General features: G+C 35.4%; 1 protein-coding gene across 1 annotated transcript; it reads left to right on the plus strand.

The window, feature by feature from the left end:
* Positions 1 to 1,717: 1,717 nt before the first annotated feature.
* On the plus strand, positions 1,718 to 11,669 carry metap1d (methionyl aminopeptidase type 1D (mitochondrial)). The gene is made up of 10 exons (XM_026204366.1): positions 1,718 to 1,793; positions 5,839 to 6,005; positions 6,123 to 6,272; positions 6,383 to 6,531; positions 7,571 to 7,613; positions 8,094 to 8,257; positions 9,651 to 9,748; positions 10,306 to 10,353; positions 10,464 to 10,542; positions 11,490 to 11,669. Exons 1-10 carry the CDS (start codon positions 1,754 to 1,756, stop codon positions 11,566 to 11,568), a joined length of 1,017 nt encoding a protein of 338 aa, XP_026060151.1. The 5' UTR covers positions 1,718 to 1,753; the 3' UTR covers positions 11,569 to 11,669.

Genomic DNA, 11,669 nt, shown 5'->3' on the forward strand with positions numbered 1-11,669 from the left:
GTCTGGTTATTTGTTAATCTAGCCACTGTGCTAAATAAAAAACCTTGGATTGTTTTAGTTATTTTCAGTGAGTGTTTGTGGATATGCTCAGCCCTGGCAGTTTTTAGAGCCTGTCTATAGCTCGACATTCTGTTTTTCCACACAATTCTAATTTTCTCCATTTGCGTTCAAGACTACGAGTTACTTTCTTGAGAGATTGAGTATTACTGTTACACCATGGCACAGTACGTTTTTCTCTAACCTTTTTCAATTTAATGGGGGCAACAGCTTCTAATGTAGTAGAGAAAATAGTACGCATGTTGCCATTCATTTCGTTTAGTTCATGTGTATTTTTGGTTACAAATAGCAGTTGAGCTTCACATATAGAAACATGTTGAAATGAACTTGCTCTTACTGATTTAAAGTTTAAAAACAGGACAGATTTGACAGTATATTGCATTATCATATCATTCAGAGTGAGATTCCTTATAGTTCACGTTTGGCAGGGAAAATATCATTCAACCATGACATTATGTAACCACAAATTTCCTTCTGTCTTCTGAATTCCAAAAAACGACTATTATGTTTGGGCTCAGTCTCTGCAGAAAAGCTGGTCGGAGGTCTGGGGGGTCTTTGCCACCAGCAGGTGCAGAGCTGCTTTGACCGCACACCCCTCATTTATGTTCCCTGGCCTTGGAGAATCAGATCCCCTTTGTATCTTTGACTCTTTTCACTCAGCCTATACACAATGTACAAGCTCTCCAGATAAAATTGAAGGTCATTATGTATGGAAATAAGGCAAAAATTCCAGCTTAACACGTTAATACTAAGAGTTTTTTTTTTTTTTTTTGTTAATGCTCGGTACTATTGGATTGTGTTTACTGCAACATTATATGTGGCTTTCTTTAAAAAAAAAAAAAAAAAAAAATCAATATTTCACCTAAATATAGAGATTTTCCATGTTTTTTCTTTAGATATTTTTTTTTTAAGATAATTTGATTAGACAGAAGGCATAATGCACACAGATATTTAGAAGAAGTCAATACAAATGCACTGTTTAAATAAATAAAGAAATAAATGCCTTTAGTGCATTGCATTTTGAATAATGTTTCACTTAATCAAAATCTGTTTTATTGGCAAAAGAATCAGCACTTCTTTTTATTACATTTACATTTACATTACATTTACATTTATTCATTTAGCAGACACTTTTAATCCAGCTGCTCGGATTGAGTTGGGGAGTTAGGAGGGAACATTTAATTTAAAAGTCTGTAAAAGTGACTTTGGGCTTCTTTGGGATGGCACAATCAAGTGACGTTCACTTGCGGAATGCAAGCTTCTAGAGGGCACATAAGTCTGAAGTAACACATTTTGGTAAATCGGATGCAAATTTTCGGATCATCAGGATGGAATGAGAGGTAGAGTTGAGTGTCATAAAATAAAAAAGAAAAGGAAAAATAAATAACAAATAGGTATGTTGAACTGTAAGTTGTGTACGTTAATTATGCTAGGTAAAATGTAAAATAATAAAATTAAATTAAGTAAATAATGATATGAGTGACGTAATTTTCTAGCATTTATGGGCACAATTATTATTTTTATTTTTTTGCCGAGCCCACGCTAGAGTTTTACATTGAAGTCAGTTTTGCATCAATAATAGTAAAATTAAAAATTTAAATAAAAAAAATTATAGTAAAATAGTAAAAACAGGTTTCGACTAAAACACGCGCAATTGTTTGTTTGGAAGAGCACGTGACTCTCCTCTGCGGAAATCATGGCTGCGCCCTGTGCCGCTCAATGCTTTTACAGAACAGGTATGTTTACAGTTTACTTCAGGAACAGTTAGACTTATTTACATGATAGAGTATAAAGACTCAGACTCTGGCAAATCAGTGACCCAAACGAGACAGCATTCGCTCATATCTAATCTTAATAATCGCATAACTGCAGTCTTCCGTGAATATCAAGCTTTAATGAAACCCAAACCTTCCAGCCAAAATAAGAGCAGGTTTTCAAGCTGTGCGTTACTCGGTGACATGGTCGCTATGTATCAATGTAACGTTAGACAGAGCCGAATTCAGACAGAATTAACGTTACTTTCAACCCTTTTCACACATAACGTTACAAACAATAAAACACTTGATAGAAAGTTACAGAACCATTTGCATTAATGATTCGACACGAACACACCTCTTTAATTATATTTAACAGTATTACTGTTTTTATTTATCTATCCATTTGTGAAGATGATAGATGGATACTAGATCGATTAACTTTTGTTTAGACTTCTCCAATTTTGACCATTTGCACTGTGTCCCAATTCGTCTCCCTTTTAATGTCCTCTATTGTGGAGTTTTGTAGAGGACATGAAGGAGACTGCAGGGAGGCTGGACTCATGGCACTGTCTTGGAGTTCTTTATTGTTTGCTGGTTTGGCAGAGTCTTTGTGGGTCCAGTAGAAGTAAATAGAGAAAGAAGCATACAACTTTCCCCTCTGCTCAACCACTTTTGTTTCTTTTACATTTAAGTGAATTATAAGAACAGGCAAATATATTTAGCTGCTTCATATTTCAGTTTTGTTTTGTTTTTTTTAGTTAATGTGACTTAATCATGTTAACACCTTTCTTTCCGGGATTTCAAAGACTTTTTTTTTAAAGATTATTTTCAAGGAACATTTTTGGACAAACAGGAGCATCATAATAAACAATACAGTAGATGCACAAAAATGTATACCCAGTTGACATATCAATGGTTATTTATGAACCGAAAAAAGTTTAGCTGGTTCAACATTTAGTAAACCAATTAGGTAAACTCAAACAAAGATGCATTATAGATTTACTGCATTATTAATGAAACTTTTATAGCATTTACATTAAGAAACAATGAAGCTATTTTTTCTACACAGCAATAATGCACTCTTTAAAAATAAAGGTGCTTCACAATGCCATAGAAGAACCCTTTTTTTTCTAAACGGTTTCATAAATAATCTTTAACATCTGAAGAAACTTTCTGTTTCACAAAAGCTTCTTTGTGGTTAAAGAAGATTCTCCAGATTATAAAAAGGTAAGAGAGAGAGTGTTCTTTAAAGAACCTTTGACTGAGTGGTTCTTTGTGGAACCAAAAATGGTTCTTCTATCGCATCATTGTAAAGAACCCTTTAAGCACTTTTATTTTTAAGAGTGTGATAATAAACCAAATATTAAACTTTTAAGAGCATACTCTTTTCAGCATACTGTGAGGTGGAGCACACCGATTCCAGTCTCATATATTGTTTATAATAAATAATATATGATCTGGGAATGATATCTTTGGGGATATAAAGCATTTAATAATAATGAACTGATATTAAGGTTGACACGTGTGATGTACTGCAGTCCTGAAGTAAGGAGGATATATAACAGCTAAAGCACAAGACTCAGTCTAAAGTCGACCACACACATACGCACAAAGGGAATTCAGTTCAGTCCACATCCTTGGCCACATCCTTTGCTGTCTACCACCCAAATTGTTGTCACTACACACAGCCGCTACCCCACCCTGGGTTAACCCATACTGTCTTTATTCTAACCCCCCAGCCGCCCCCTCGCTGCTCCAGAGCTACTCCCTTCATCACTGCTATTTTCATCTTTGTAACTCAAGCCCTCTCTTGTGTATAACTGCACTTATTTTGGGGCTTTTGACCACTGTTTTTATTTTTTATTTTTTTAAGACAAAACTCTGCAGTCCTCGTCGGCTTGAGTTACAACATAGTTGTTGATGTGTGGTGGTGGATCTCAGATTATTTTTAATTTGTGGCTCAGATTCAAACTGAAGCATATTATGCGAGCATCACTGCATTGTGTAATTCTATTCACTATTTGTTTACAATGTAGCTGTGTTATTCTTTTGGGAGAAGGAATGAGTTTTTGGCACATGATTCACTCTCTGAGAATAGATGTTAACTTGACAACATTTGACTTAAATGCCCTGCAACATGATGAAACACAGACTTTTGAGTTATGCATGTGTAGTTTAGAATATAATGATGTGATATTTTAGTATAATTTATTTCAATGTAAATATTATGTTCCTATAAGTATTTATAGGCTAAATGATCTAAATCATCAATATGGATTTCATGGATTTATATTAGTGCTACAAAAGAATCTGTTCAAAATTATCCAATTAACTGCACAAGTTCCTTGCTGTGACCAAATGGCTTAAACATGCCTGACATTGTAATTATGACATACCAACTCATGAATACGAACTTCCATGCATCAAGGATTTGAATGAACCATATTTATAAGTCAGGAAGTCAGAATTATGATGTCAAGTGTGTTAAGGTCACTTTGGTTTGATTTTTTTTTTTTTTACCTCTGCTTCTACAGCATGATTAATGAAAGTATGTTCATTAAGTGGGTTTTTGTGTTTTTATTCAGTTTATGGTGTTGTAAAATGTATAATGTTCTATTGTAGTTGTACAAAAATATAGCATTTTGTACATACAACTTTATTATTGTAAATGGAAAAAATGAATTAATGAATTTAAACAAATTTACAGTCAATATGGATGCTGAAGTTTCAGCATATCATTCAAAAAAAAAATTTTTTTAGGTAAGACATTATAGAAATTCATACTTTTATTTATCGAGGATGCTTAAAACTAATCAAAAGTGATAACAAAGACATTCATAATGTAACAAAAGATTTCTACTTCAGATAAATGCTGTTCTGTCCATCAAAGAAACCTGAAAAACATTTATACTCAGCTGTTTAAAACATAATAATAAAATAAAAAAAATTTTGAGCAGCAAATCAGAATATTAGAATGATTTCTGAAGGACCATGTGACTAGAGTAACGATTCTAAAAATTCAGCTTTGAAATCGCAGGAATAAATTACATTTTAAAATGTATTCATATAGAAAACTGTTATTTTAAATAGAAATTTTACTGTTCATACTGTACTTTGGATCAAATAAATCCAGGCTTGGTGAGCAAAACAGACTTGCTTAAAAACATTAAAAGGCGTACCTTTGACTGGTAGTGTACATTCGCCATGATTTCATTGTCATGTGACCCACGGCATCAGAAATAGCCCAGATGCCAACATGTGCTGAGTCCCAATTCGCCTACTTATACTACGACCTAAAAGTATGTACTTTTTTTGTGAGGGAAAAGTACATACCTTTGAGTGTGTAGCAAAAGAGTATGCACGCTCTGGGACATACTTCGATGACGTCATGCAACATGAACGACAACGTGGTTGACTAGTTACGCACACCACAACTGTTAACGTTTCATTCATTCTTTATGTCCAATAAAATTTTATTTACTATTCCCATCATTTTTTCTCATTGTTTTTTTTCACAATACATTTTACTATGTGTGCTTCTACCAAGTTGAGGAGTGAGGAAGCAGGGCTGCGTCGTCGTAGAACCAAACGCAGGTCGTTTGTGAGGCGGCTGGTTCTGACGTTCATGTGCAATGTGTGTAACGAAATAAAATATAACTTTAATTAGGATTAAACATTTGAATTCTTACACTTAAAAGCTGAGGGGCATCTCCGCTGCTGCATCCGGCTGCCATGTTTACATCACCGCAAAGCCATCGCAAAGCTCCTCCCTCCCGTATGCAATGGGTTGTGGGCAATATTAGCACTTAGAGTGTGCATTGATCTGCACTTCGAATTCTAACCGGAAATAGTAGACCATCCGGGTATCTTTGGAATACTCTTTTCAACATACTACGATTTGGGACGTACTAATTCTAGTTTCGCATACTATTTAGGACGGATAGTATGGGAATTGGGACTCAGCAATGGTGTTAAAAATGAGTGCATAATCACATGATTTGTTCTTCTCTTTGGCTGTGTATAGGTGGTACAAGGCTGCTACAGAGAGTAGCACAGCTGCCCATCTGCCATAGAAGCTCATCTGCTGCCCTCCAATACCTGCCTCACCGAAGTTTCTTCTGGAAGAAATCAAACAGTTCTCACAGTGTGGTCCGTCCCGCTGTAGTGCGCCCCTCTTATGCTGTACCCAAGGTAATTACAGCCTCAACAAGTGACACTAACAATTTAATGTTCATTACATTGGAAAAAGTATAGATTTTTGAGCTTTATGCATCACCAATGTTCTTTATATATACTCTCTTCTCTCAGCACATCCAGAAGCCGGACTATGTGTCATCCAGCAAGGTGCCGGAGTGGCCAGATTACATCGAGATTAAAGATGAGGAGCAGATCCAGGGATTGAGACGAGCTTGTCAACTAGCCAGACACATACTGCTCCTGGCAGGAAAGAGCTTGAAGGTACAGTATCACTTACCTGAAATTTGAGAACGTAACGGTGAATAAGCTTGATGTGACACGTCCTTGAATTGTCTTTTGCAGACGCTGTCACTATATTGTTTGTTTTCTAGGTTGGTATGACGACAGATGAAATAGACTTTATAGTCCATCGGGAAGCCATTCGTCACAATGCCTACCCGTCTCCTTTACATTACGGGGGCTTTCCGAAGTCAGTCTGTACCTCTGTTAACAATGTAGTATGCCATGGCATTCCAGACAGGTAACTCAGTGCTATCAAACACAAGTGCTTTGTTATGACTGCATGTCTATACTTTAGTTTGTTAGTAAATGTGTCAATGGCATGAAACAGTCCAACATCCTGCAGAGTTTAGCTCTGACCTGCTCCAACACACATGCCTAGATGTTCCCAGCAGATATTGTCTTATCACGGTACTGGTAGATACCAACCTCTGTGGTTACCACTTGAGAGAGCGAGAAAGCATGCGGAATTTCTGTCATTGTCAATCACTTGTTTCAGATTCCATGGAAATTAATGAGAAGTGTCTTGCCTGATTCCTACCTCTTTCAAAATTGTCTGTGACTTCTCAAAATAAATGTTTAATGGCAAACAGGTTGAAGATTAGTGGACAGGTTGTCGGTTCATTAATTGATAAGCTGCTTTATCAAAAAAGCATATCGCTCAGCATATTGAAGCCTCTCCATTGACATCCATTCTTTTAGTGTGCTGCAGCATTACCCAATTTTCGGTTAACTTTAGAGACTTGATTTAAGTCTGCTGTGTTTCTACAACTTGGAGCTAAACTTTTCAGGATATCTGCTGTCTAGTAGCATGATTGTAATGTACTCTTTGTCTTTGTGCTGTATTCATTGTTTAAAAAACTTTCATACCATTTTCAAGAAAGGTCCGAATTCATTGACTCAAAAAGTCAAAAGGGTTAACCAAGTTTATAACTTATCACAACATCAGGGTTTTTTTCTGGATGTTATAGCTGCACCACATGATTTTAATGGTTGCACCTCATGACTACAATTTTTTTTTCTTCAAATATTAAAGATTTTAAACAAGAAAATACCAGCTACTTAATTTTTTCAAAATGTAAATTGTATTCTGCTCTACTGAGACTTCTGTTCTTATGGCGTCAGGACACTGCATTTCGTACTTTATGCACCCCAAAATATATAGAAGTTAATTTTAATTCAAAAGTTAAAAGCATGTATGTATGAATTGCATTTTTATTTTTTGTATTTATGACTTTTTAAAACCTTCCATGCTGTCAGTATTGTATTTTGTTTTCTAGTCGGCCATTGCAGGATGGAGATATCATCAATATAGATGTCACAGTGAGTCCTCTTTTTAAATTCAAAGCTAATAAATTGCTGTTAGATTTCAAATGAACAACATTTTGGTTTATGCATCTCAGAATCCGTGAATAGTTTGAAACATCTCTTCCATCTACACTTGACCATTTACCTCTAAAACATTCTATTCAATTTCTATTCTATTTATCTTTCTTTAAAATAAAAACTTGCTCTTTTTAACTCTAGTGTTCTCTATTCTTTTTCTATTCTATCTACTTGTTTTTTTATTATAAAGTAATAATAACGTAATAATAACCCTCTAACTATGGCTTTTTATTTTTTTCATTTATTCTAAGAAAATTAAAACTTTGCTATGTATACTGTGTTAGACTAACTGGGAAAACACACATATTGTTACTATTTTGTTGTTTGATACCCTCATTTGTAAGTCGCTATGTATAAAAGCGTCTGCTAAATCATAAAATGTAAATGTAAATAGTGGATGCTATATGTGTTCTGTAGGTTTATCTAGAAGGTTACCACGGAGACACCTCAGAAACATTTCTGATTGGCTCAGTGAATGAACAGGGCAGGAAGTTAGTGGATGTGGCTCGACGGTGCAGAGATCAGGCCATCGCCGCCTGTGGACCAGGTCAACCTCTGTGCGTCATTGGCAACACTATCAGGTGTGTGCTCATTCCCACCATCATCCCAGATTGCATCACAATTCCTGACAGCATCTCGCACCTTCAGGGGTGATGTCTGTGGGAAATGTTCTTTTATTCATTGCGTTTTCCAACTTGCTCTTGTTAAAAATAGCACATCTAACCCCTAAACATCTTGTGTGCAAAAGTAAAAAAAAAGACCTCAATCTTGCCTCGTCAGTCCTTATTTGATAGTGTAGAGTCTGAAGAAGGACTGCACAGAGTTAATGTATTTCTCAGTGAGCTCCGAGCAAGCAATTACCCAGAGTGCAATGGGGTTTTTTCCTGCAATGGGGTGTAAATTACAGGTTAGTTTGTCTTGTTGGATGTGTACATGTGTGCAAGTATCCGTGTGTGTGTGTGTGTGTGTGAGGGGGAGAGAGAGAGCGATGTAAATTACAGGCTTGCTCCTGCTGTCTTTGAGAATGGTAGACTCTGCCAGGGTGGATTCAGCTCCCCACAGAGACACCAAAAGATCCGCAGGAGCCTTTTCACAGAGAGAGGACATACTCAATCACTCACACACAGTACAGAAACATCTTCAACAACATCCTATTGAACTTCCACTTCTAATACAAAGACTTAAATGTGCACAAAATCAATTGTGAAGATGCTGAAATGGGTTCAAGGTCAAGATGTGTAGCTAAAAAAAAATTGTGAATATTAGATTTTTACTTTCATGATATAAATGTGTATTTTACTTGTGTCTTTAAAATAATTCAATTAAGTGATTAAATGAGCTTTTTGTGCATATTGTGCAGTGTAGCAATAGAATTTCCGCTGTGTCTGAGGAAGCAATGCGTTTGTTTCTCTCTCTCTCTCCCTGCGTAGGATTGTGAGCTTCTGCAGGGACATACACTGTTATTATATACACACAGAGGGAACAATTACCTCTCCTCAGGAAAAGCACTTAGACCTCTCTTTCACTCCTTCTCTCCATCTCTTGCTTTTATTTTTATTTTTTTTATCATGCTGGCACCCTAGCATCCTCTCTGCTGCTCTCTCTTTGCATTTCTTTGTCTTTGTCTTTTATTATTTCGCTTTCATCTTTTTCTTTTTGTCTGTGTTGTACACCTTTGTCCTCTACCTTTTCCCTCCGGGAATACAAAAAACAACTATGTGAGAACATTTCAAGCATGCCTTATTCATTTTTATACATGTCGGCAACATGGTTAAATTTGACATCTCATAGGCAATGCCCTAATTGGGTGTAGGCTCGTGGGTAAAACAGAAAATTTTATTTCACACTTCTAATCATTTATCAGACACTTTTATGCAAAAGAGGAAAATATACAAGCAATTTATCATACATCAACCAGAATAAACCCGGCCTAAACATACGTTTGAGGATTTCTGTTTTCTTTCTGAATTACAGCAAAGTAGCAAATTCAAATGGATTCCGTGTGTGTCCATATTTTATCGGTCATGGGATCGGAACAAATTTCCATGGTTATCCAGAGATATGGCATCATGGTGAGTTTAGACATCAATATTTGATGTATTATTAATTTATTTGACTTAATATTGTATCTCAGTTAGCCGTTATTGACTTATAGTTTAAACTTCACTTAAATATGAAAGTTCTGCATTATTCACTCCTTTTTAATTTTATGTAAAAAAAAAAAACCTGTATAACTGAATTTCTTCTGTGGAACAAAAAAGAAGACATTTAAAAAAATGTCTCAGAGGTTTTTGTCGTTGTTTTTTGTTTGTCCTTACAATGAAAATAAATAATCTAATTTCATTGTCATTACAATGAAAGTCAAATATCTTATTTAGTTTGGACTAATATCTTTTTTAGTGCCGGTTTAGATTTATATGAAGGTTTGTAAATTGTCATAATTTTTAGTTAGGGGTGAATTAAATTAAATGTATTTTAATTTTTATGAATACATAGGATTTTTAGTAGGACTGGTTGTTAAAACATGTTATTTATGAATACAGTTCATTAATGTGATCATCTGTTATGTTTTACTATTAATTAGAGACCAAGGTCCAATGGTGGTTCATGCTTCCTTTCTCTTTTACAGCCAATGACAATGACCTACAGATGGAAGAGGGCATGTCCTTCACTATAGGTCTGTATCATTGTTTCAGATGACCGACCGATTGAATGTTATTAAGAACATCAGCGGATGCATGAATGTGTACGTTTTCAGGAAGTTAAACTCTTCGTCCATTTTTCCAGAACCCATTCTTATGGAAGGATCCTCAGAATTCAAGATCCTGAAGGACAAGTGGACTGCTGTATCTGTGGATGACAAAAGGTGCATGTTGTGTTCAGTTTCTCCTCCCACACTTCTAATGAGAGCCCAGTGCAGCCAGTTAAATGTAGCCTATATTAATTATATCGTTCATTACTTCAAGCAAGAATAAGTGGCCAATTTCTATCGAGAATCTTCAAGAATTTTATTTCGATTGGCTGTTGACATTTAACTTTGAAAGACTAAGTACCCTCAGAATTTGAAGCACATACAGAGCTAAGTGCTCTGGGATAAACTTTCCTTTAACTGCATATATTTCACTGGAGAGCACTTCAGTGTTAATTGCAAATGAGCTGATTGCCCTGTTGGCAGGTGAGAGCAGAGCGTTATATTTGGTCAGTGGTTGATTACAGCTCTGATTTTTAAGGTTGACTGGAATATGCAATATAAGAAAATGGATAAATGGATTCCTTATGTTAATTTTACTTCCAATGCAGTTGTTCTCAACTGTTTGACTCCAAGGCCCTCACTGTGATTTACTTAAAAAGGAAAAACTGATTAAAAAAAAAAAATAATCATCATTTTTACCTGACAAAATATTTTAGAGCTTGGTGTAACTAGATAATTCGTCAACTTGGATTAATATGGTTCTATCTGACATATTTTGTCAAAATTTGAGTTATTCACATATTCATATTCTGTGACATTTGCATTATGTGATGGTTCTTTTTTAAATCATTATTGTGTATACATGTATAAAAATGCTAAAGATGTAAGATCTTTTTATTAATATTTCTGAAATTCTCCAGGTATAGAAATCACACATTTATATCTTTTAGTTGTTAATGCATGTTTCGTTTTATTTTAAATTACTTTGTCATCTTGCGGCACCCATAGAAGTTTGCTGAGGCCCTTGTAGGCCCCGGTTGAAAACCACTGATTTGAGATAAATGACTAAATCTCAGCATGTTCACCAGTGTGTTTGTGTTTTCTTGTGTGTTAATACTCAGATCGGCCCAGTTTGAACACACGGTTGTAATCACCAGCGATGGTGTAGAGATTCTGACAAAACTACCAGATGAAGATTGACCGGACAAGAATTATGGGACATCTTGAAGTGTGACCTGTCTGCGTTTTAAAAAACAAAAATAACAGAATCTGTTATTTAAATAAACGTTTCTTAACATTTA

The sequence above is a fragment of the Carassius auratus genome, chromosome 26 (genome assembly GCF_003368295.1).
Source record: "Carassius auratus strain Wakin chromosome 26, ASM336829v1, whole genome shotgun sequence".
NCBI lineage: Eukaryota > Metazoa > Chordata > Actinopteri > Cypriniformes > Cyprinidae > Carassius > Carassius auratus.